This window comes from Mesoplodon densirostris, chromosome 12 (genome assembly GCF_025265405.1).
Source record: "Mesoplodon densirostris isolate mMesDen1 chromosome 12, mMesDen1 primary haplotype, whole genome shotgun sequence".
In the NCBI taxonomy this organism is placed as follows: Eukaryota; Metazoa; Chordata; class Mammalia; order Artiodactyla; family Ziphiidae; genus Mesoplodon; species Mesoplodon densirostris.
The window spans coordinates 75,063,208-75,090,944 of NC_082672.1; the positions used below are offsets into that span (position 1 = coordinate 75,063,208).

General features: G+C 35.1%; 1 protein-coding gene across 1 annotated transcript in view; it reads right to left on the bottom strand.

The window, feature by feature from the left end:
* The window catches only part of EYS (eyes shut homolog), a 1,591,612-nt gene extending 1,574,169 nt beyond the window's left edge, over positions 1–17,443 (bottom strand). The window contains exons 1-2 of the mRNA XM_060115102.1: positions 16,693–17,443; positions 13,109–13,222 (exon numbers count right to left, since the gene is read on the bottom strand). Of these exons, the coding sequence (XP_059971085.1) occupies positions 13,109–13,222; positions 16,693–17,443 (865 nt within the window). The remainder of the gene's footprint in view (positions 1–13,108; positions 13,223–16,692) is intronic.
* Positions 17,444–27,737: the final 10,294 nt, after the last annotated feature.

Here is a 27,737-nt window from a genome sequence, read left to right on the forward strand (position 1 = left end):
TAATTTTAATGAGGTGGATGGACCTAGAGTTAGTCATACAGAGCGCAGTAAGTCAGAAAGAGAAAATCAAATACTGTATGCAACACATATATATGGAATCTTAAAAAAGAATAAAAAATTGGTCATGAAGAACCTAGGGGTAAGATGGGAATAAAGATGCAGACCTACTAGAGAATGGACTTGAGGATATGGGGAGGGGGAAGGGTAAGCTGTGACAAAGTGAGAGTGGCATGGACATATATACACTACCAAACATAGAATAGATAGCTAGTTGGAAGCAGGCGCATAGCACAGGGAGATCAGCTCGGTGCTTTGTGTCCATCTAGAGGGGTCGGATAGGGAGGGTGGGAGGGAGGGAGATGCAAGAGGGAAGAGATATGGGGACGTATGTCTATGTATAACTGATTCACTTTGTTATAAAGCAGAAACTAACACACCATTGTAAAGCAATTATACTCCAGTAAATACAGTAAAATAAATAAATAAATAAATTAGTTAATTCAAGTGGAAACATAAAAAAACTAAAAGTAAGAAATTAAAAGATAAAAAAATAAAATAGTGGCTTAAAGCTTCCCAAATATGGTTAAAAATTTACCTTACAAATACAAAAACCTTGGCAGTCTCCATGTAGAACAAGTACAACAAAAATCACTGTTAGGCAAAGTATAGCCAGTATTCAAAATATAATATCATTAAATCAGCTAGAGAATAAAAGACATACCTGAGGGAAAAATAATGCAAATGATAATTGACTTTTTATGAGAAGCATTGAAGGCCAGAGGACAGGAATATCAAGTCAATGAATTGCCTCTGTATTAAACCCAGAAATCATGAGTACATTAAACCCAAAGTCAGTAGAGAGAATAATAAGAAGAAATGAGTGAAATATAAAACAATAGAGGAAATTAGCTAAGTTAATGTTTGGTACATTGAAAAGATCAACAATATTAAGAAAATCCTAAGATGTTGATAAAAGAAAAAGGACTATCGTGAGTGAAATAATGGACATTACTTCTGATCCCACAGATATTAAAAGAGCAATAAGATAATATTATGAACATTATGCCAAAAGTCTAACAACGAATATGTTATGAAAAAACTTCCTTGAATAGAATGACTTCTGAAATCTGACAAGAATTGGAAAATATTAATGTATCTGCCTCTGTTAAAATAATTCAATTTTATCTAAAATTTTCCAATAAATATATTATTGTTTAAGTGATTTCACAAATGAGCAATATCAAACATTTAGGCAAGAAATTAATACCAAATTTATACATTTTTTTCAAAATATAGAGTCCAGGTTAACCATTATGTATCAACATAAATAATTCTAGAAAGCAAAATATCAATATCCTACATGAATATAACTGAAAAAAAATTAAAGAAATATTACCAACTAAACACAGAGCATGTAAAAATAATAATTTATCATGCTCAACTGAGTTATAGCCCAGGAATGCAAGGTTAGTTTAGATATGAAAATCTGTAATTAATGAATTAACTGAAGACATTAGAAAACCAAAAAAAAAATTGAGACATCATAAAATCATCTCAATAGGTGCACTGAAAACATTTGACAAAATTCATTGTCCAATCCTCATAAAAATTATCAACAGACTATAAATAGAAAGAGACTCTCTTTATTTGACAATAATATCTATGTAAAACATACAGCTAACATTAGACTTGATGAAATACCGAATATTTAACATCAAGAAAAATGTAAAAAGCGCATGAAAAGATGCTTGACATCACTAATTTTTAGAGAAATGCAAATCAAAACTAAATTGAGGTATCACTTCACACCAGTCAGAATGGTCATCACCAAAAAATCTGCGAACAATAAATGCTGGAGAGGGGGTGGAGAAAACAGAGCCATCCTACACTGTAGGTTGGAATGTAAACTGGGACAGACACTATGGATAACAGTGTGAAGGATCCTTAAAAACCTAAAAATAGAGCTACTGTATGATCCAGCAATACCACTCCTGGTCATATATCTGGAGAAAACCATAATTTGAAAAGATACATGCACCCCAATGTTCAGTGCAACACTATTTACAATAGCCAGAACGTGAAAACAACCTAAATGTCCATCAACACAGGAATGGATAAAGAAGATGTGGTATATATCTATAATCACATATTACTCAGCCATAAAAAAGAATGAAATGATGCCATTTGCAGCAACATGGATGGACCTAGAGATTCTCATACTGAGTGAAGTAAGCAAGACAGAGAATGATAAATATCATATGATATCACTTTAATGTGGAATCTTAAAAAAGCATACAAATGAACTTATCTGTAAAACATAATAGAGCTACAGAAGTAGAAAACAAACTTATGGTTACCAGGGGTAAGGGTTGGGGAGGGATAAATTGGAAGATTGAGATTGACATAAAAACACTACTATATATAAAATAGATAACTAACAAGGACCTACTGTAGCGCACAGGAAATTCTACTCAATACTCTGAAATGGCCTATATGGGAAAATAATCTGAAAAAGAGTGGATATATATATATATATGTGTAACAGATTCACTTTTCTGTGCACCTGAAACTAATACAACATTGTAAATCAACTCTATTCCAATAAAAATTTAAAAAAAAAAGAAAAAAGGAAGGATGCCTCTTTTGTTATTAAACATTGTATCTGAGGACTTAGCCAGGACAGCAAGATAATCAAATAAAATCATAAGTATTATATTAGAAAGGAATATATAAAAATAACTTTATTTACAGACAATAAAATTGTTTAGATAGAAAATCCTAAGGAAAATCAGGGAATAATTGGAACTAATAAATGCATTTAGCATGGACTTAGGGTACATGGTAATTATATGTCTATATATAAGAGCAAATTATTAGAAAAAATAAAAACAATTATACTATCATAAAAAATGGTAAAATATTTAAAATTTAACCAAATCATTTTAATGTTCAATTCTTTTCCTCTGAAAAAATATAGCATATTGCTGAGAGATTAGTAAAGTTCCAAATAATTAAAGCCATATATCATGTTCATAGATTAGAAAATTGAATATCGGTAAGTTTTTGTCCTCACAAAATTGAACAGTATATTCAAAACAATCCAAATTAAAAGACTAGCAGAAATTTTTAGATAAAATTTCAAGTTATTCTAAGATTTATATGGAAAAGCACAGGATATAGAGTAGCCAAAAAAATCTTGATTAAAAAAATAATGTTGGGCCTCCCTGGTGGCGCAAGTGGTTGAGAGTCCGCCTGCCGATGCAGGGGATACGGGTTCGTGCCCCGGTCTGGGAGGATCCCATATGCCGCGGAGCGGCTGGGCCCGTGAGCCATGGCCGCTGGGCCTGCGCATCCGGAGCCTGTGCTCCGCAACGGGAGAGGCCACAACAGTGAGAGGCCCACATACCGCAAAAAAAAAAGAAAAAAAAAAAAAAAAAAAAAAATAATGTTGAAAAACTCATACTAAATGATCTCAAGTTTCATTATATATCTATACAAATCAAGAGAGGGTGTTATTGGCTAAAAGGAGGACAGACAGATTGATGGAATATAATAGAGAATGTAGAAATGGACACACATATATGCTTCATTGGTTTTTGACAAAGATGCCAAACAAATCCATGGGTAAAGAGAGTTTTCCTCAGTTTTGCTGAATAACTAGATCTGTTTATGTGAGAAAGAAAAATAACATTGATTCCATATGAATCACAAAACTTAACTTTGAATAAATCATCAACCTAAACAGAGAGGCTAAAACTGTAAATCTTCTAGGAGAAACATAAGAATATCTTTATGTCTTTGGGATAGGCTAATTTTTCCTAAAGAAACATAACAACCACTAAACATAAAAATACGGGCCTCCCTGGTGTCGCAAGTGGTTGAGAGTCCGCCTGCCGATGCAGGGGATACGGGTTCGTGCCCCGGTCTGGGGGGATCCCATATGCCGCGGAGCGGCTGGGCCCGTGAGCCATGGCCGCTGGGCCTGCGCATCCGGAGCCTGTGCTCCGCAACGGGAGAGGCCACAACAGTGAGAGGCCCACATACCGCAAAAAAAAAAGAAAAAAAAAAAAAAAAAAAAAAATAATGTTGAAAAACTCATACTAAATGATCTCAAGTTTCATTATATATCTATACAAATCAAGAGAGGGTGTTATTGGCTAAAAGGAGGACAGACAGATTGATGGAATATAATAGAGAATGTAGAAATGGACACACATATATGCTTCATTGGTTTTTGACAAAGATGCCAAACAAATCCATGGGTAAAGAGAGTTTTCCTCAGTTTTGCTGAATAACTAGATCTGTTTATGTGAGAAAGAAAAATAACATTGATTCCATATGAATCACAAAACTTAACTTTGAATAAATCATCAACCTAAACAGAGAGGCTAAAACTGTAAATCTTCTAGGAGAAACATAAGAATATCTTTATGTCTTTGGGATAGGCTAATTTTTCCTAAAGAAACATAACAACCACTAAACATAAAAATACGGGCCTCCCTGGTGTCGCAAGTGGTTGAGAGTCCGCCTGCCGATGCAGGGGATACGGGTTCGTGCCCCGGTCTGGGGGGATCCCATATGCCGCGGAGCGGCTGGGCCCGTGAGCCATGGCCGCTGAGCCTGCGCGTCCGGAGCCTGTGCTCCGCAACGGTGGAGGCCACAACAGTGAGAGGCCCGCGTACCGCAAAAAAAAAAAATAAAAAAAAATATATATATATATATATATATATATAAATTGGACTTCATCAACTTATAAAACATCTGCTCATCAAAATACATGGATTAAAAGATGAAAAGACAAGCCACAGGCTGAAAGTATTTGTAATACCCATATACTAATTACTTCTATCAGGGTATATAAAATTTTTCTACACATCAATAAAAAGAGACAACTTAAAGACGACAAAATGAGTAAGCCATATTCATTCTCAAGGTCTATAGGATACTACACAAATTACACTGACACTGCCCCATTTTTATTTAGTTATCTTTTCACTGAATAAACTAGTGATACAGCATAACATTGGTTAAGATCAATATCACTACAGTAAAATAAACCAAGTTTTGACTCTATTTCCAACATTTCCTCAAAAAGTAACAGAGATGAGCTTATTTCATGGACTTGTTTTCTGATAAAAAGAAAGGCACATAAAAAAAGACAAAAAATGCACTTAATAAATAGTAGTTAATAAATGTTCAATTTATTGAATAATAATGAGAGGGCATTCAAATCGGCACAACGTATATGTTTCATTAATTTAGCTAAATTATATGCTTTATTGAGCATTCAAGACTTTTCATTTGTAATCAATTTATACTCTTACTCATACACAATATATATATATATATATATAAATAAATAATGATCATCCTGAGATCTCATAGTTATCAATAATTACCACTTATTAAATGAGTAATACATACCAGATACTTAGTTGGCACACAAATTGTCTTGAGACAATTTACAGTGGGACGGGGAGCAGTTGGATTCATTGCTTTGCCAATCAGTCAAAGGGGAATTTATAAAAATGGAAGGACACAAAAAAAACTCAGAAGGCACAAAGGAAGCTTCAGTTCATCAGGCTGGAGTAGGGTAGCAAAGGAAATCCTTCCTGCTAGTAATTGGATACAGAGCCTTTGCTTTTCTGGTGTTATGTTACTGTGGATTATGCTGTGCTTAGAAGTATGGGTCACAATCAGTGCTGATAGTGACCGCAGTGACCAGAGAATCAAGAAGAAAAATACAACAAAAGTAAGGTGTGATGATGTAAATAACAATCCAAAGTACATATAAGCCTTCCTAGTCAACACCTAAGAACATTATGTACATCGTTAAATGTGTAGCTTTTGTAACTATTTGTCATAATTTTAACTCTAAGTTGTATGAATGGTAAGCCATAGAGTTGATTGTACCTGTAGAGTGTCTATTGGCTCGTGTGACATGATGAAATATCCACAATACTTAACAAATTACACTTATGGGAGCAAGACTAGTTCAATTCTCTACCTGGCAGGGTGTTAGAGCTAGGGTGGAGTGGACTGAGATTAGTTTTCTAGCCTCTACCAGAACTGAGTTTCAGATAGATTAAAGTTCAATATTAAAAATGAAAAAATATATATCTGATTTAGCTCCTTCTAGCTTTCCTTTCCACGTACAAAATAATCTCCATAAATTCTACCCACTGGTAGGGATTTTGAAAATGGGGGAATTTATGTTACCTTGAAAGCTTTTCTGCCTTCTTTCTGCTTTAAACTGTTAATTAAATGTCTTACAGTAATCTTCACTCATCAGATTAGACCTCTTATCAGTCAGAATGATACCGGGGGCTATCACATCTTGAAAAAATACTTATTCCTCCAATGCTATGCCATGTTTTCCAAAAATCATTCATCTTGGGTATAGAGATCACAGCATGCCTTGCAATAAACTTTCTTGAATCCTGAAACTAAAATTATTTTTTTTGCAGCTGTAACTTAGTCTTAAACTAAGACTGTGAGCTTATTTTCTGACAATCACTTGCTCCTATATCAAAATAATATTTGAAAAGTTTTGAAAATATGGAACTGACCAGGAGAATTTTAATAGATCCTTGAATTGCTCCAAAAATATATTATTTTTTTGCAATAAACCTTATGAAGTTATAAAATTAGAGGAGATCATTTTATAATAGATACATAAATCTTGTATAACATTTTCAAGTTTGGAATTACAATGAAGAATACATTTTCATACAGTTTTAGATTAGATCTTTACTCCTTAATTTTACTTTTATAAGGTTTGTGATTGTAGTTTTACCTCATGGCTAATTATTCTTTTTGTTTTTTTAACATCTTTATTGGAGTATAATTGCTTTGCACTGGTGTGTTAGTTTCTGTTTTACAACAAAGTGAATCAGCTATACATATACATATATCCCCATATCTCTTCCCTCTTACAACACCCTCCAGCCCACAGTCTCTATCCCACCCCTGTAGGTGGTCACAAAGCATCAAACTCATCTCCTTGTGCTATGTGGCTGCCTCCCACTAGATATCAGGGTTTTTTTTTCAGGTTTTGTTTTTTGCTTGTTTTGTTTTCTGTTTTTTGTTGTTTTTTTGTTTTTTCTTTTAACATCTTTATTGCAGTATAATTGCTTTACAATGGTGTGTTAGTTTCTGCTTTATAACAAAGTGAATCAGTTATACATATACATATGTTCCCATATCTCTTCCCTCTTGCACCTCCCTCCCTCCCACCCTCCTTATCCTACCCCTCTAGGTGGTCACAAACCACCGAGCTGATCTCCCTGTGCTATGTGGCTGCTTCCCACTAGCTCTCTATTTTACATTTGGTAGTGTATATATGTCCATGCCACTCTCTCACTTTGTCACAGCTTACCATTCCCCCTCCCCATATCCTCAAGTCCACTCACTAGTCGGTCTGTTTCTTTATTCCCTGCTTACCCCTAGGTTCTTCATGACCCTTTTTTTTCCTTAGATTCCATATATATATATGTGTTGGCATATGGTATTTGTTTTTCACTTTCTAACTTACTTCACTCTGTATGACAGACTCTAGGTCCATCCACCTCACTACAAATAACTCAATTTCGTCTCTTTTTAGGGCTGAGTAATATTCCATTGTATATATGTGACACATCTTCTTTATCCATTCATCTGTTGATGGACACTTAGGTTGTGTCCATGTCCTTACTATTGTAAATATAGCTGCAATGAACATATTGGTACATAACGCTTTTTGAATTATCGTTTGTTCTGGGTATATGCCCAGTAGTGGAATTGCTGGGTCATATGGTAGTTCTATTTGTAGTTTTTTAAGGAACCTCCATAATGTTCTCCATAGTGGCTGCATCAATTTACATTCCCTCCAACAGTGCACAAGGGTTCCCTTTTCTCCACACCCTCTGCAGCATTTATTGTCTGTTTTTTTTTTTTTTTTTTTTTTTGGCGGTATGCAGGTCTCTCACTGTCGTGGACTCTCCCATTGTGGAGCACAGGCTCCGGACGTGCAGGCTCAGCAGCCGTGGCTCATGGGCCTAGCCACTCCGTGGCATGTGGGATCTTCCCTGACTGGGGCACGAACCAGTGTCCTCTGCATTGGCAGGCAGACTCTCAACCACTGCGCCACCAGGGAAGCCCTGTCTGTAGATTATTTTATGATGATCATTCTGACCGGTGTGAGATGATATCTCATTTTAGTTTTGATTTGCATTTCTCTAATGATTAATGATGTTGAGCATTCTTTCATGTGTTTGTTGGCAATCTGTATATCTTCTTTGGGGAAGTGTCTCTTTAGGTCTTCTGCCCATTTTTGGATTGGGTTTTTTTTTTTTTTTAATTGAGCTTCATGATCTGCTTGTGCATTTTGGAGATTCATCCTTTGTCAGTTGCTTCATTTGCAAAGATTTTTTCTCATTCTGAATGTTTTCTTTTGGTCTTGTTTATGGTTTCCTTTGCTGTGCAAAAGCTTTGAAGTTTTATTAGGTCCCATTTGTCTATTTATTTATTTATTTTTTATTTCCATTTCTCTAGGAGGTGGGTCAAAAAGGATCTTGCTGTGATTTATGTCATAGAGTGTTCTGCCCATGTTTTCATCTACGAGTTTGATAGTGTCTGGCCTTACTTTTAGGACTTTAACATTTGGTAGTGTATACTTTAACACAATATTTGAGGTGTCTTAAAAATCAGGAATGTGTTTTTCCTAAAGTATCACTAGTTTTAAAATATGATTGATGTATTCCACATTATTTCTTTGCCATCTTGATTTAAATTTGCATTAGATATAGATTATTAAACTGCTTCTAGCATGATAGCTATACCTTTCCAAAAGACATGAGTTCCAAAATTCCCAGTCTGGAGTGAAACTCAAGGGCAGTGGGACTTTAACATAAAAGCTAATTTATGTAATAATAACTGATTAATAATACATTGGAAATACAAAGTTTATGACTTTTAATATGACTCTTTGGAAAACTATAACCTCAATTTATTTGTGAATCCTGCTCCATATATCAGATAATATGTAGTAATATGCACAGATCATCACACTGAGCAAAAAGAGTATACATATATTAGCTCCTAAACGTTTTTGAAGAAATTAATTGGAAAGTATGTATAAGATAATTACATAGATAGAAGGATAGATGCATAGATAGATGTTTGATAAATACATACATACATACATACATACATACATACATACATGCATACATACATGCTTTATAAGTTTTAAAAATGTGATACTTCCTGCACATTTTTGGCTAAGGCTTTAAGACACAGAATAATACAATACGTACAAAACAAAATCTCAATCTATTATAGTTACTAGGTCTTCTAATAGAGTCATCGTCCTATTTTGTCCACAGTAACACAAGTTTATGCTCATGGAGTGTAGGACACTATTACTGAGATATAAATTCTCCCCAATTTTCAAATGACCATTTGTCCTGCATTTTCTAACCAAGTAATATTATTCACAGTTGCATTAAAGTAAGCAAATGGGTTTGATATATCTCTACTTTGTACTTTAGATTCAGCCATGGTCTTTTCTAGGATACATAAGCAGTATTTTATTTGAACATGAGGACAAACTTGCAAGTTAACCAGTGATAACTACCTCTCTTTTCTCAGTCTTTTTCAGATACAAGGGGTATTATATATCTCATATAGGGCCGCTTGTGGAGTTTGAAATCCAAGCTGCCACAAATAGTCGCTTCCTTCTTAGCTTGGAGGAGAAAGATCTAAAGCTGCTCACTGTAAGTAAGTGGGTCAGTGGACGACAGGAAACGATGGATTTTGTCTATGTTTTATATGAGAGACAAACTGAGGACAAACATTCCTGTCATGGAGTTTGTAGAGAGTCTATATAGCCTTGCTACAGAGTTGATCATTTGTTGTATGGTATAAATCAGGGGTTAGTAAATTACAACTGTGAGCCAAATATGACCTTCCACCTGATTTTGTAAATAAAGTTTTATTGGAACATAACAAAATTCATTCATTTATGTATGTCTATGGATGCTTTCACACTACTAACTCAATAGCAGAGTTGAGTTACCTTGACAGATACCATATGGTTCAGAAAGTATAAAATATTTACTATCTGATCCTTTTCAGAAAAAAAGTTTGCAATCTTCTGGTATAAATATAAAACTACTGTATTTCATGGTTTTCTGATATTTATTTCTTATTTTACAATAAATACTTGAAATGATTTCTTATTAAAAATTAAATTTTTAATAAAAAGTAGGTTTCAAATTTGTTTCCCTAGAAAGTTGGTAATGAATATGGAGTTTACTCCTAAACTATGTCACTTTAATGATCCACTGCTGAGTATGTTGACATCACTGACTACATGAAACCAGAAGACATGTTTTAGTTCAAAAACCATCAGCATCTATTTAAATGTTAGTAATTATTTTAAAAGACTCCCTCACATTGATGAGTTAAGGTCAGATAAAGAAGGTATTCTTACATATCTCTCTGTGAAGCATGTATTTTCACTTAGATCACATGATTATAGCAAAATTATTTTCCTAATATTCTATTGCAAATTTCTCTATACATACTAAAAGTAAAGCAATTGTTATAAATGTGTTGGCTAAGTTAGCAGAATAAATTGACCCAAAGATAAAAGATACCAGCCTATACTAGTAAAATCAGCGGCTTCAAATACATAATCAGTTTATTTCAATAATAATTTTGTTCTGTTGAAGGCAAGGTATCTGACAATATTAGGAACGCTATTGAAAATTCGCTAAAAATCTTCAAAGATAAAGTTATGTGCTCTTGTGCTAAAATTATACGTATAAATTTTGTTAAGTTTATAATGATATATACATTGTTTGATCGAGTTGAGAAAAGAATGGAAAAAATGTACTTGGAATTTATTGTGGTGCATACATAATTCATAGTTTTAAAGCAAACCAGTTGTGATGCTCACACAAGTGGAATAGAATCTATAGTTGCAAAATTTACAAATAATTTAGAATGTTCACAGGACAGCAGACTAAAATTTGTGGAATAAAGCTGATATTGAAAATAATGTAACATAGCAAAATGTGCTTTCTGTTACTGCTGTCCATTAATACTTAAATTTTAGAAATGTTTAAACTTGTGAAGAATGACTTTGAAAGTAAATCCAGTATTTTAGGGAGGTTTTGGCATTTTAGTGAAAATATTGTAAGTTTTGGTTGCATCTCATTCAAAATCAGTTACAAATATTTAATCAAAAAACAATAAATCAAGGACAAAAGACTGGTTTTTGAAAGTCTTAGTGAAATGGACTTATTTTTAAAAAGACATTAAAACTTATTCCTACACAATACAATGAAAAACTTAAGCTCAATGAATTCAGAAGTGCTCGAGATCATAAATGTTATAACTAGGCTTTGGAATAGCTGGACTTATGGGGAACAACATTTGACAGAAATCCTATATTTCACAGATTACTTTTTTGTGCTAGGACATAGTGGAAATCAATTGAAGCACTGAAATTTTGCCAAACATTCAACGAAATCTTATGTAGAGACCATTTATTTCATGAGGATTCTCTATGAAAATATTTGTCAAAAAATAATTTTGAATAGAATAAAATATAGCTCTTATGGACATACTTTATTGGTGTATTTTATACAAAAATATATAATTGGGAATACTTAACATTTAGCAGATTTTCCTTTGAGATTATCAAGAACCTCAAAATATGTTCGGTGAAAATGTTCTCAATTAAGATGGCACAGTTAGGAGAAGAGTCAACTGAAGGCATTAAATGATTTCAAATTTATTAATCATAAATGCAACTTTGAAGAGGGTATAGATAGCTTTATAAAAATTATAAGACAATATTGAAAAATACTCATTCTTCAGAAAAATAGGTGTAAATATAGTTTCTGCTTATATTATTTTGTAATGTTTCAGATAATCAATATAAAGTATGTTTTAAAATGTCCTTCTGATTTGCAGAGACCAAGTTACAATTATTTTCTTTGGAAGGAATTTTAGAAATTATTTTTTTGAATATAGTTACATTATTTGGCTGCCTATTTAATGAAACCAATTTGCCAAGGAATAAATAAATATTTCCTATATTATATATTTGTAATTCCTATTAGCTACCTCTTTTGTTCAAAAATGCCATTGTTTGGGAGATAAATTATATATTCTTCATACACCTGTAGGATATGGTAAGCTATTATAAAACACCTAACAACTCATAACCTATCTCAGGAAATAAATAACCTGAAGGGAAGAGCACTGAAAACATTTCTTTGAAGACAGTTGTTGGAGTTCTTACCACCTGCATGGCTACCAAACCCTCCTACCATTCGCAGTAGCTGATACACTCTACCAAACTTTTAAATCTCTCTGAACTAGGTTACATGGAAGGATCTGCAAGAGAAACACTGGGAGTTACCACTCTCTACAGTTTGGGAGATGGTTAACTTTTGTTTCACTCCCATGAAAGGCGTCTTTAGGTACCTAATTGTGGCCGGAAACACCACTACCCAAGACATTTTGAAGAGGGAAAAATGCACTGATGGTGAGTTATATTTCCCAGAAAATGGGAAACTGTGGAAGAGTTCAAAGATGAGATCAGAGTGGTTTAAACACAATTTCATTGTTAAATATTTAATCAAAAGTTAAGAAACTATTGGTTTAAACAGTGATTTTATTGACATCTTTAGGTTTATTTGAGAAGGAATAAAACATGTTTATGCTTCATGAAAGGAGATTTGTCTGTACTGACCTGTTATCTAAGGAAATAATAGAGATATGATTTTGCAAATTACGTGCAAAATATACACTCTTTGTAAACATATTTTAGTACCTAAGAACAAATATATTTTATCATAGTAAAAAAAAAAACTGTTCAATAGGTGTCTAAACTCTTCATATATTATGAAATATCAATATTTAGCAGAATAATCATTTAATTGTTGAACAAATTGATCTCTTAAATTATTCTTCAAAAAAGTCAGAGTATAGAACCACTAAACTTGTATTTTTCAGTAAAAAATGAAACATTTCAAGTCTAATTTGAAATAAATGACAAAATTAAAATTATTTGTGTGTATGTATGCATACATACATATATGTGTATTTTTACCTGAAAATGGTTCCTCACACTCACAAATGAAACTATTTGCAATAATATTTCTGCAGTTCCCATGGAAACAGATATGTGGTTGACACTGCCCAATTATTTCTGAACAATTTATGCCTATAAAAATAAAAGAAAATTAATGTTTCAACTAGATTAAAATATGTACATTATATTTATATAGTTAATTAAAGTCATATATTTTTTCAAACTTTTTAATAATGAATAATATAAAAATTTTGAATACTGTAATTCTAAGACATAGTGCTTCATGATGATGAATTTACATGGAAACAAAACTGAATTTTAATAAATTTCACATCAGTTTTTCCATCCTTTCACTGCATAATATAATATTAAAATATTTTTCTGATTGGTGATATTTGAGCTCTAGTTAATTTTTTGATGATAATTTGAATGTGTTAATCATGTAGATAATATTAATATATGTAAGTATAAATTCTTCAACATATGCTGGAGCATTGCTGTGGTAATATACAAAGTGACACATTCAAATGTATAATATATTGTATCTTAGCCCTACTACTTAGCCAAGGTAATGATTCAAACAAGGAAAATGTGAAAGTATTATACCATCTGAAGAGGAACCAGGGCATAAAGTTTCAGTCAAGCAAGAAAAATAATATCTAGAGACCTGCTGTGCAACATTACTCCTGTTGTCAACAATAATATATTATACACTTAAAATTTTGTTTGAGGGTAGACCTCATATTAATTCCTCATATTAATCAGTCTCTCCACTGTAAAATCAAATCAAATCAACTCATATCTAATCTAATCTAATCTAAAATTATTTGGAAGAAAAGAGGGAAGACTGCTTGGATTCTCAGAAGCAATGCACAAGCTTCTAATTTCTACACTTTCTTTGTTGTTATATCAAGTTTTCCAAATCCCACTTTTACAAGCTATCATGGTCCTACTATACACAAAAACACAACCCTACATAGCATATATTTCTTTGTAGTTGATCATCTCATAATATCCTTCTTAGAGGAATGTGCCAACAAAATTCCAGGGTATGACACATGAACAAATGTCACTACAAAACAGTTGCACATGATTTGGCAATAACCCTGCCACTTCCCCCATTCTAATTGAATTCTTAATTTAATTTGTGAGCAGTTTTGGTCAGCCGATGCTTTTCATATTCTTTATAGACTGACATCTCTACCTCACTAATGCAGAACTCTTCTTCCTTCACTTACCTCCAAACAATCCCCAACACAATGAAAATATAAGTAATAAGTAATTACAATAAGTAATTGTGTGCCAAAATATTTCCATACACAAAAGCTAAAGTATCAGTGGTATGTTCAATAGGTCATGTTCTCTTTCAGTCCTAGTGGATGTAATAGATAAATTGTGACCACCCCCCAAAAACAATTCTTATGTTGAAATCCTAACCCCCAGGACCTAATAGTGTGATTTATTTGGAGACAGGGTCCTTAAAGAGGTAATAGATGTTGAATGAGGTCACTAGTTTTGGTCCTAATCAAAAATGACTTATGTCCTTATAAGGAGAGGATGCACAGGCACTACAGAGAAAAGGGATGTGAAAACACAGAGAGAAATGGCTGACCATGGACCAAGGAGAGAGACCTCAGAGAAACCAATCCTCCTGACACCTTGATTGGGACCACTTAGTCTCTAGAACTTTGAGAAAATAAACTTCAAATGTTGAAGCCACTCACACTGTGGTTCTTTGTTATGGCAGTACTAACAAACTAGTACAGTGAACATTCTCAGTTTCTTGGTAATCCTACATATTTCTGTACCTTTTAAGATTTAAAATTGAATTAATTGTGCATAATTAGAGTGGTGTCATGTTATATGCTCAATGTCTTAAAAAATAAATAATATTAGATACTTTTATAGTGTTTAAATTTTGATTATTTACATTATCTACTGCTGTGTTTCTAATAAACAAAGAAATAAACATTGGGATAAAACCATTCTATGCAGTTATGATAAAATCATTGAAATAATATTCCATGATTTATGATTACATCTATGCCAGTTAATATTATGTAGGTAGTAGAAATTTTCTGGTCAAATATTCTCTATAATTCTTTGGACAGGTCAAAACGTATACTTTAGAAGCTCTAGATTAAATTATTTCTCCATTCACCCTAAATCAGAAATTTGAGTGCTTTTATTTTTTTCTTTTGCTGACCTGTCTTAATTTTAATTACCTGATATATTATGAGTCAGGTTAACTTACAGCTTTTATCACCCCTGCTAGTAGAGTCAAATGAGAATTTGATCCCAGTTATACAGAGAGGATGTCCAGTGAATAATGCTAGGATTAACTTCTGAAATAGCCTCAGTCCTTCTTCCCTAAAGAGTTTAAAATTACATTTTAAATGATTGACTTAGGTGAATTTTGGAGCCTAAAATGGCTCATAGAGTTCTTCAATTACACTTTATCACACAGTCTCCTCAAATCTATCTTCAAGGGAGTCTTTCCAGGCACACAGAAGAACAACCCTATTGAATCTTCCTAAAGCCTGCCCCACAAAATTGCAGTTATATCCCTGAGCCCAGTTGGCTCCACTCATCTGCCTCTCACCGCCCTTCCCCTCTCCTGACCAAAATGCACTGTTAGTCTGTTGTGTGTTTTCTCATCCCATCATTGCCAATGTCAGGCATTTCTCTTTGTTAGATCATCCTCCTTTTACCTTTGTAAATCTCCATGCCAGGTCTCTGAAACTGTAATTGAAAGAAATTCTTTCACACATTCCCAAATGTCAAATAGTCCCTACATTTCTCAATGTTTCTCTTCATTTTCCTCTGATGACCCAAATTCCTTAGTAAACTTTCAAATAGGAATAGTCTATTTCCCTTAAATCCTGACTTCAGCATCAGGTAACCTAGTTTATTTACACGGTTTTTAGGTTGCCCTTCTTCTTGCTTCATCCACTCACCAAATGTCTTCCTTTGAAAACGTTCCTCCTCATTGCCTCTCATTTAGCTTATAAAAACAGGTTAATAATTAAAAAAAACAGTTGGTAATTATATCACGCTCTTTCCCTCCTTGTTCATCTGCTTTATCAATTACTTTATAGGTGCCACACCAACACCATTGAGAACATTATTTTGGGTTCACAATCATCCTTTCTTCTCCAACTCTCCCAAGCAACTTCAAACCTTCGGCCCAATAATGTGTGTCCTTATCATCCTCGACTCAGATCCACACTTCATTTCTACATTATCACCCAGAACTGTTTGCCCCAAATACCATAACCTTGGGTATTTTATTTAATGACTAAAACATATTATTCTGATTTTTTTTAATGAGACATTAAGAGTGGATTTGGAGAAAGATGTAAAAATAGGTATTTCAGGATAAAGCATATATGTTTTTAAGATATCCTCTTTAAATAAGTACTATTTTTATTTTAAAGGATACCTGATAGGATTTTTATATGCCCAGAATCCAAATTTAGCCCATTCTAAAAAATCTACCAAATTCTTAAAAACGTAGCCTATTTTTTGGTAACTAACCATTTATGAATTCAGTCTATTTTACTATTTTAATAGAATTATGTTATTTTAAAAAATAATCTTACCTTTAATTTGTGGGTGACAGACACATTCATATCCTTGAATATTCCATTTTTCTCTTTTATTAATGTCACTGTCATTATTTTTACATGGCTTACAGGAACATGAATCCAGCTCCTGGCAGTATTTCCCAGAGAATGGAGGCTGGCAATGGCAGCTGTATATCTTGCTCCAAACTTCAGTAAGACATGTACCATGCCCAGAGCAAAGCTCCGAACTCAGATATTCCTGGCAGAACTGCTCTTTCACTGTCACGTTTAGTCGAAGTCCCAGCTGACAAAGGGATGGACCACTTGGCATTACTGTGATGAAATAATGTGTCCCAACACTCAGCCACTGAGAATTAACAGTGTGCATTCCTTTTAGATTGCAACCAAAAAGTAACTGATCTTCAGTTGTGGTATTTTGCAGGCAGTCAATGAATGATGCTTCGGAAACATTCATCACATTTATTTCTGGATATTGAAGAGATGGTTCAGAAGAAATTACAAGGATGTCTCCTAACTGAATTTGCAAAGGGCAAATCTGGGGAACAACTTGATTGCCAGAAGTATTCATTTTAGTATTTACATCTCCAAACAAGCAATCCCCATAGAACTCCAGGCAGATGTTTTCTGTCACTGTCCAATTCACCACATATGTGGAGGGCTGTGTACGCCATTCTTCCACCAAGTGCCGTTTACATGTCATTCTTCCATTTGTAAACATGCTGTGAAGAACCACCAGGCTCACAAGCATAATGAATTTGTCAGTCATTTTTGGAAACTGTGTTTTACAATCTATCATGAAAGTGTCATAAACAATTGCTGCAAATGGGTTTTCAGTATTGCTGGAAAATTCTAAACAGATATTTTGTTCAGGGACTCCTGGGGACTAGCTTTCTTTCTCTATTCCCAAAGTGCAAGTAGATATGATGACTGGATTTTGATTAAGAAACAGTAGAGTTCAGTTGTTTAAAATATACCTTTAAACAGAAAAATAATACATTGTTAGTGAAGCTTTTCCTAATTTAATGATATAGAAAATTCTTACCTTTTTTCTGCAAGGAATGTGTCACCAACAGCTAGGCACCTTCTTTTTGAAACAAGGCCAGGAAAAATGTGGTCAAGGTACGTTGTATCTCATCCTGCCATATATACTCACCTGCTTCTGAAAAGTGTTGGTATCATTACATAATTAAACCAGCAACGTACTGCAGTCTTTTATACCAAGTTTCAGCATAACTGAAAGACAGGAATAGTCAAGTTCCTTTTTTTATGGATGGTTTAAATATTTTTCAGATACAAGTATCCCTCTCTGATTAGTTTTAGAAAAAAACATCTTAAAAACAACTACAAATAAAAATGGTTCATATATAATATTTGTGTATTATTTTCTTACAAACATAAAGCTTAAGGTGCCTGTTGGTGACAAAACATGTTCTTGTAATCCAAGAGGAGGGAGCTCCCACATATGTAATATATTCATGGAACATTCTGTTATACAAATGACTAAACTCAGAATGAGTTTTCACCCAACTTCTGCAGGAATGGTGAGAGGGTGGTAGGTAAAGATGGAAAAGGAAACATAAAATGGTTTAATGGAAGGATGATAAATAGAAATAGTGTAGTAGTAACGTTCTCCTTCACCACTCAACACTGATGTGGAAGGAGGTGTCAGGGGTCAGTTCTGTTGGAAGGTACCATTACTGCCAGAGGGCAAGAAAACAAACAGGGATTTTGACATTTAATATATTAAAACAATTTAAAAAATAATAACTAACTCTCATTGAGGGTTTTCTCTGGCAAATCACTTTACTACTTAAGAAATAAGCTGTAATCCTCACAACAAAATTCTAATTCTCTAAAGAAAGATAAATGTAAAAAGCATAATCTTTGGATTTTTGGATCAATGTTATTTATTTTTTCTATGTTCTTAGGCCACATGAGATTTCATTCCCTCCACTGTTATATAGGTAAGAATATATGAAAAAGATTAATTAAAAAAATAATATAGTAGCATTGAATTAACAGAGTAGAATTAAAGATTTAATTATACTATGTAAACTTATACAGGTCATTCATCAAATGGTAGCTTTTATTATTGTTCAATTTCACTCAGTAATCAACATCCACATTTGTCAGATTCAAAATCCCAGGATTCTCTCGTATACCTTAACTATGAATTAAAAATTGTTAAAATAAATGATTTATGTCATTATATTATGTTATTAATTTGTTAGTTTATATCTTGATGACTTTTGTAAATCATGTAGAAATTAAATTTGTGTCATAAATTACCACTTTGCAAATTCAGTTGTGGATATTATAAATCTATAAAATACAAATTCACATAAGTAATATACTAGCACTACCTTAATATGCCTGTGGAAAGTGTTAAATAATAAATTTCTTACAACTAAAAGTTATGTATAGTCATGTTCATTTACAATATGTTAACCATAACTTTTGGATTTCAATTGATAATATTGCTAAGGTTAAAAGAATACTTTAAACAAATATATTTGATCCCAAACAATGTGCAAGGCAATATGCTAAGTACTAGAAATTCATCAATCACCAAGTGAAATTAGGTATAAGTGTAAAGAACTAAGAACTTAATGAAGGAGATAGATGGTTAAGCAAGCAACATCACCAAGTTACTACCCAAAGAATAGTCTAGAGCACTATAAGAACATGTAGCAGGGGCATTTAATAGGAAAGAAGGATAAACTTGGACAATGAAATGGAATCATCTAGGAAAATTGTCAAGGAAGAGAATTCCAGGAGGAAAAAATCTGTCTAAAGATTTTGAAATGAGTGTGACACTGGATACCTTCCAGGAAGTGAGAGAAGTTGAGCTTTTAAGTGTAAAGGGCAGAGAACTTATGATAAAACATAAGCTCTGAATTTAGATAGAGATTATATCAAGAAGGGGTCAGAATTGTTGATAAAGGAGCTCACATTTTATTTAAGGAAAATGCGAGTCTCTGGTAGATTTTATGTAGGAGATTAAAAATAGTAAATTTATTTTAAGGATGTCAGTTTAGTAGGAGTGTGAGGAATGTATCTGTGGGTACACCTGGGAGAGTTGAAAATTTTGGGAAGGGTCAGTAACACTAATCTAGTGAAATAATAGTGATGGCATGATTAATACAGTGACAGTAGAAATATAACAACGCTGGTGGACTCCAAAAATATGTAAATGCTAGAATTATAAGGTCTTGAAGGCTGTTGATCTAAGGAGAGAGAAGGAAACCCAGGAATAACAGGTGCAAAAATAAGATGGTAAGGGAGAAGGAATGTCAGAATCACTTAAGCATATACTGAATTTGAAGTGTGCCTGAGTGACCTTCTTGTAGAACTATCCAGATATCAATGGTATATACAGATATGAGCACAGCAGAGAATCTGTACTAGGATTCTAAATCTTAACATTTTTATCATATATTTTTTTGTATTTCGGTATGTATGTAAAATTTTTGGAAGTTTATTTTAAGATTAGAAAGTTTAGATCTTGTTAAAATTGTGAAGAAGGGATGCCTACAGAAATAATAAAACAGAGGAAAAAATGCAAGTGGCAATGGACACAGTGCAGGGTAGGAGGAAAGAGGAAAGATTATTGTAGATTATTCAGCTTGTCACTTTGATGGCAGGAAGCTGGGTAATTTATCTTGTGGGATCTTCTATTTTCTTTTTTTTTTATTTTCTTTTTTATTTTTATTTTTTTATTTTTTTTATTTTACAAATTTAATCAGTTATACATATACATATGTTCCCATATCCCCTCCCTTTTGCGTCTCCCTCTCACCCTCCCTATCCCACCCCTCCAGGCGGTCACAAAGAACCGAGCTGATCTCCCTGTGCTATGCGGCTGCTTCCCACTAGCTATCTACCTTACGTTTGGTAGTGTATATATGTCCATGCCGCTCTTTCACTTTGTCACAGCTTACCCTTCCCCCTCCCCATATCCTCAAGTCCATGCTCTAGTAGGTCTGTGTCTTTATTCCTGTCTTACCCCTATGTTCTTGATGACATTTTTTTTCTTAAATTCCATATATATGTGTCAGCATACAGTATTTGTCTTTCTCTTTCTGACTTACTTCACTCTGTATGACAGACTCTAGGTCCATCCACCTCATTACAAATAGCTCAATTTCATTTATTTTTATGGCTGAGTAATATTCCATTGTATATATGTGCCACATCTTCTTTATCCATTCATCCGATGATGGACACTTAGGTTGTTTCCATCTCCGGGCTATTGTAAATAGGGCTGCTATGAACATTTTGGTACATGTCTCTTTTTGAATTATGGTTTTCTCAGGGTATATGCCCAGTAGTGGGATTGCTGGGTCATATGGTAGTTCTATTTGTAGTTTTTTAAGGAACCTCCATACCGTTCTCCATAGTGGCTGTACCAATTCACATTCCCACCAGCAGTGCAAGAGTGTTCCCTTTTTTCCACACCCTCTCCAGCATTTATTGTTTCTAGATTTTTTGATGATGGCCATTCTGACTGGTGTGAGATGATATCTCATTGTAGTTTTGATTTGCATTTCTCTAATGAGTAAAGATGTTGAGCATCCTTTCATGAGTTTGTTGGCTGTCTGTATATCTTCTGTGGAGAAATGTCTATTTAGGTCTTCTGCCCATTTTTGGATTGGGTTGTTTGTTTTTTTGCTATTGAGCTGCATGAGCTGCTTATAAATTTTGGAGATTAATCCTTTGTCAGTTGCTTCATTTGCAAATATTTTCTCCCATTCTGAGGATTGTCTTTTCGTCTTGTTTATGGTTTCCTTTGCTGTGCAAAAGCTTTGAAGTTTCATTAGGTCCCATGTGTTTATTTTTGTCTTTATTTCCATTTCTCTAGGAGGTGGGTCAAAAAGGATCTTGCTGTGATTTATGTCATAGAGTGTTCTGCCTATGTTTTCCTCTAGGAGTTTGATAGTGTCTGGCCTTACATTTAGGTCTTTAATCCATTTTGAGCTAATTTTTGTGTATGGTGTTAGGGAGTGATCTAATCTCATACTTTTACATGTCCCTGTCCAGTTTTCCCAGCACCACTTATTGAAGAGACTGTCCTTTCTCCACTGTACATTCCTGCCTCCTTTATCAAAGATAAGGTGACCATATGTCCGTGGGTTTATCTCTGGGCTTTCTATCCTGTTCCATTGATCTATCTTTCTATTTTTGTGCCAGTACCATACTGTCTTGATTACTGTAGCTTTGTAGTATAGTCTGAAGTCAGGGAGCCTGATTCCTCCAGCTCCGTTTTTCGTTCTCAAGATTGCTTTGGCTATTCGGGGTCTTTTGTGTTTCCATACAAATTGTGAAAGTTTTTGTTCTAGTTCTGTGAAAAATGCCATTGGTAGTTTGATAGGTATTGCATTGAATCTGTAGATTGCTTTGGGTAGTAGAGTCATTTTCACAATGTTGATTCTTCCAATCCAAGAACATGGTACATCTCTCCATCTATTTGTATCATCTTTAATTTCTTTCATCAGTGTCTTATAATTTTCTGCATACAGGTCTTTTGTCTCCTTAGGTAGGTTTATTCCTAGATATTTTATTCTTTTTGTTGCAATGGTAAATGGGAGTGTTTCCTTGATTTCACTTTCAGATTTTTCATCATTAGTATATAGGAATGCCAGAGATTTCTGTGCATTAATTTTGTATCCTGCTACTTTCCCAAATTCATTGATTAGCTCTAGTAGTTTTCTGGTAGCATCTTTAGGATTCTCTATGTATAGTATCATGTCATCTGCAAACAGTGACAGCTTTACTTCTTCTTTTCCCATTTGGATTCCTTTTATTTCCTTTTCTTCTCTGATTGCTGTGGCTAAAACTTCCAAAACTATGTTGAATAAGAGTGGTGAGAGTGGGCAACCTTGTCTTGTTCCTGATCTTAGTGGAAATGGTTTCAGTTTTTCACCATTGAGGACAATGCTGGCTGTGGGTTTGTCATATATGGCCTTTATTATGTTGAGGAAAGTTCCCTCTATGCCTACTTTCTGCAGGGTTTTTATCATAAATGGGTGTTGAATTTTGTCAAAAGCTTTCTCTGCATCTATTGAGATGATCATATGGTTTTTCTCCTTCAGTTTGTTAATATGGTGTATCACGTTGATTGATTTGCGTATATTGAAGAATCCTTGCATTCCTGGAATAAACCCCACTTGATCATGGTGTATGATCCTTTTAATGTGCTGTTGGATTCTGTTTGCTAGTATTTTGTTGAGGATTTTTGCATCTATGTTCATCAGTGATATTGGCCTGTAGTTTTCTTTCTTTGTGACATCCTTGTCTGGTTTTGGTATCAAGGTGATGGTGGCCTCGTAGAATGAGTTTGGGAGTGTTCCTCCCTCTGCTATATTTTGGAAGAGTTTGAGAAGGATAGGTGTTAGCTCTTCTCTAAATGCTTGATAGAATTCGCCTGTGAAGCCATCTGGTCCTGGGCTTTTGTTTGTTGGAAGATTTTTGATCACATTTTCAATTTCAGTGCTTGTGATTGGTCTGTTCATATTTTCTATTTCTTCCTGATTCAGTCTTGGCAGGTTGTGCATTTCTAAGAATTTGTCCATTTCTTCCAGGTTGTCCATTTTATTGGCATAGAGTTGCTTATAGTAATCTCTCATGATCTTTTGTATTTCTGCAGTGTCAGTTGTTACTTCTCCTTTTTCATTTCTAATTCTATTGATTTGAGTCTTCTCCCTTTTTTTCTTGATGAGTATGGCTAATGGTTTATCAATTTTGTTTATCTTCTCAAAGAACCAGCTTTTAGTTTTATTGATCTTTGCTATCATTTCCTTCATTTCTTTTTCATTTATTTCTGATCTGATTTTTATGATTTCTTTCCTTCTGCTAACTTTGGGATGTTTTTGTTCTTCTTTCTCTAATTGCTTTAGGTGCAAGGTTAGGTTGTTTATTCGAGATATTTCCTGCTTCTTAAGGTGGGATTGTATTGCCATAAACTTCCCTCTTAGAACTGCTTTTGCTGCATCCCATAGGTTTTGGGTCGTCGTGTCTCCATTGTCATTTGTTTCTAGGTATTTTTTAATTTCCTCTTTGATTTCTTCAGTGATCACTTCGTTATTAAGTAGTGTATTGTTTAGCCTCCATTTGTTTGTATGTTTTACAGCTCTTTTCCTGTAATTGATATCTAGTCTCATAGCATTGTGGTCAGAAAAGATACTTGATACAATTTCAATTTTCTTAAATTTACCAAGGCTTGATTTGTGACCCAAGATATGATCTATCCTGGAGAATGTTCCATGAGCACTTGAGAAAAATGTGTATTCTGTTGTTTTTGGATGGAATGTCCTATAAATATCAATTAAGTCCATCTTGTTTAATGTATCATTTAAAGCTTGTGTTTCCTTATTTATTTTCATTTTGGATGACCTGTCCATTGGTGAAAGTGGGGTGTTAAAGTCCCCTACTATGATTGTGTTACTGTCGATTTCTCCTTTTATGGCTGTTAATATTTCCCTTATGTATTGAGGTGCTCATATGTTTGGTGCATAAATATTTACAATTGTTATATCTTCTTCTTGGATTGATCCCTTGATCATTATGTAGTGTCCTTCTTTGTCTCTTCTAGTAGTATTTATTTTAAAGTCTATTTTGTCTGATATGAGAATTGCTACTCCAGCTTTCTTTTGGTTTCCATTTGCATGGAATATCTTTTTCCATCCCCTTACTTTCAGTCTGTATGTGTCTCTAGGTCTGAAGTGGGTCTCTTGTAGACAGCATATATATGGGTCTTGTTTTTGTATCCATTCAGCCAGTCTGTGTCTTTTGGTGGGAGCATTTAGTCCATTTACATTTAAGGTAATTATTGATATGTATGTTCCTATTCCCATTTTCTTAATTGTTTTGGGTTCGTTATTGTAGTTCTTTTCCTTCTGTTGTGTTTCTTGCCTAGAGAAGTTCCTTTAGCATTTGTTGTAAAGCTGGTTTGGTGGTGTTGAACTCTCTCAGCTTTTGCTTGTCTGTAAACGTTTTAATTTCTCCATCAAATCTGAATGAGATCCTTGCTGGGTAGAGTAATCTTGGTTGCAGGTTTTTCTCCTTCATCACTTTAAGTATGTCCTGCCACTCCCTTCTGGCTTGTAGAGTTTCTGCTGAGAGATCAGCTGTTATCCTGATGGGGATTCCGTTGTGTGTTATTTGTTGTTTTTGCCTTGCTGCTTTTAATATGATTTCTTTGTGTTTAATTTTTGACAGTTTGATTAATATGTGTCTTGGTGTATTTCTCCTTGGATTTATTCTGTATGGGACTCTCTGTGCCTCCTGGACTTGATTAACTATTTCCTTTCCCATATTAGGGAAGTTTTCAACTATAATCTCTTCAAATATTTTCTCAGTCCCTTTCTTTTTCTCTTCTTCTTCTGGAACCCCTATAATTCGAATGTTGGTGCGTTTAATGTTGTCCCAGAGGTCTCTGAGACTGTCCTCTGTTCTTTTCATTCTTTTTTCTTTATTTTGCTGTGCAGCAGTTATTTCCACTATTTTATCTTCCACCTCACTTATCCGTTCTTCTGCCTCAGTTATTCTGCTATTGATCCCATCTAGAGTATTTTTTATTTCATTTATTGTGTTTTTAATTGATGCTTGATTCGTCTTTAGTTCTTCTAGGTCCTTGTAACTGTTTCTTGCATTTTGTCTATTCTATTTCCAAGATTTTGGATCATCTTTACTATCATTATTCTGAATTCTTTTTCAGATAGACTGCCTATTACCTCTTCATTTGTTAGGTCTGGTGGGTTTTTATCTTGCTCCTTCTCCTGTTGTGTGTTTTTCTGTCTTCTCATTTTGCTTATGTTACTGTGTTTGGGGTCTCCTTTTTGCAGGCTGCAGGTTCGTAGTTCCCGTTGTTTTTGGTGTTTGTCCCCAGTGGCTAAGGTTGGTTTAGTGGGTTGTGTAGGCTTCTTGGTGGAGGGGACTACTGCCTGTGTTCTGGTGGATGAGGCTGGATCTTGTCTTTCTGGTGGGCAGGTCCACGTCTGGTGGTGTGTTTTGGGGTGTTTGTGGACTTTTTATGAATTGAGGCAGCCTCTCTGCTAATGGGTGGCGTTGTGTTCCTGTCTTGCTAGTTGTTTGGCATAGGGTGTCCAGCACTGTAGCTTGCTGGTCGTTGAGTGAAGCTGGGTGCTGGTGTTGAGATGGAGATCTCTGGAAGATTTTCGCCGTTTGATATTATGTGGAGCTGGGAGGTCTCTTGTGGACCAGTGTCCTGAAGTTCGCTCTCCCACCTCAGAGGCACAGCACTGACTCCTGGCTACTCAATTTGGGATGATTTGTTGTCTATTCATGTATTCCACAGATGCAGGGTACATCAAGTTGATTGTGGAGCTTTAATCCGCTGCTTCTGAGGCTGCTGGGAGAGGTTTCCCTTTCTCTTCTTTGTTCTCACAGCTCCTGGGTCTCAGCTTTGGATTTGGCCCCGCCTCTGCGTGTAGGTCGCCGGAGGGCGTCTGTTCTTTGCTCAGACAGGACAGGGTTAAAGGAGCAGCCTCTTCGGGGACTCTGGCTCACTCAGGCCGGGCGGGAGGGAGGGGCACGGAGTGCGGGGCGAGCCTGCAGCGGCAGAGGTCGGCGTGACGTTGCACCAGCCTGAGGCGCACCGTGCGTTCTCCCAGGGAAGCCGCCCCTGGATCCCGGGACCCCGGCAGTGGCAGGCTGCACAGGCTCCCGGAAGGGCGGTGTGGACTGTGACCTGCGCTCGCACACAGGCTTCTTGGCGGCGGCAGCAGCAGCCCCAGCGTCCCACGCCCGTCTCTGGGCTCCGCGCTTTCAGCCGCGACTCGCGCCCGTCTCTGGAGCTCCTTTACGCGGCGCTCTTAATCCCCTCTCCTCGCGTACCAGGAAACCAAGAGGGAAGAAAAAGTCTCCTGCCTCTTCGGCAGCTCCAGAATTTTCCCGGACTCCCTCCCAGCTAGCTGTGGCACATTAGCCCCCTTCAGGCTGAGTTCTCACTGCCAGCCCGTCCTCTCCCTGCGCTCTGACCGAAGCCCGAGCCTCAGCTCCAGCGCCGCCCGCCCCGGCGGGGGAGCAGACAATCCTTTCGGGCTGGTGAGTGCCGCTCGGCACCGCTCCTCTGTGCGGGAATCTCTCTGCTTTGCCCTACCCAGGTATGTGGGGAGTTTCTTGCCTTTTGGGAGGTCTGGGGTCTTCTGCCAGCGTTCAGTAGGTGTTCTGTAGGAGTTGTTCCATGTGTAGCTGTATTTCTGGTGTATCTGTGGGGAGGAAGGTGATCTCCGCGTCTTACTCTTCCGCCATCTTACCCGGAAGTGGATCTTCTATTTTCACTGTGAGATAACAGGTGACTGGTGGAAATCATGTTTTTGAAAGAAAGAGGGGAATAATTTGATTTGAAAGATTTGAAATAAACAGGGAAGGAAATGTGAGTGAATGTTAATTAAGAAAAATAGAAGAATCACTAAACAATATTGAAATATTTTTGTGACTATACATCACAATTTTATAGTAGAATTAGCCTGCACAGGTGCATTATTTTCCCAATAGCCTAATTAAAAAAATACAATAAAAAAATAAGTAGTCAATTGTTTGAAACAAACACAGTCACCAGCAAATTTCATTTGCATTGAAGCAGAATTAGATCTGTGTGATATTCTTAGACTAGCTGCAGATGTGAGCTCACATTACTGCGTGGCTAATCCTGTGCTTCTCAGAATTCTCTGCATCCCTAAATATTGTGCATTTATATTTTCTAAGAGAAAGTGACTTGATATATTGTATTTCCATTTCAAGAAAAATAAATAAAACAGCAAACCAAGAAAACAAAACAAAACAAAACAAACAGAAAAATCTCTATGAGGTCAATTTGCATCTCTAGGCTGAGAACAAAATGCTTTAGATTTTGTTAGGATCAAAATTAATATGAACATCACATATGGATGCACTTGAGTAAGAAGTTGTGATTTTGATTAAAATGTTAGGTATAAGGATGGGTGACTCTGTTCTTCATTTATAAAGACATTATTCAAATCCCATCCAATGTAGAAGCCTAGTGACATTCTGCTCACTTTTAGACACATACAGATGTT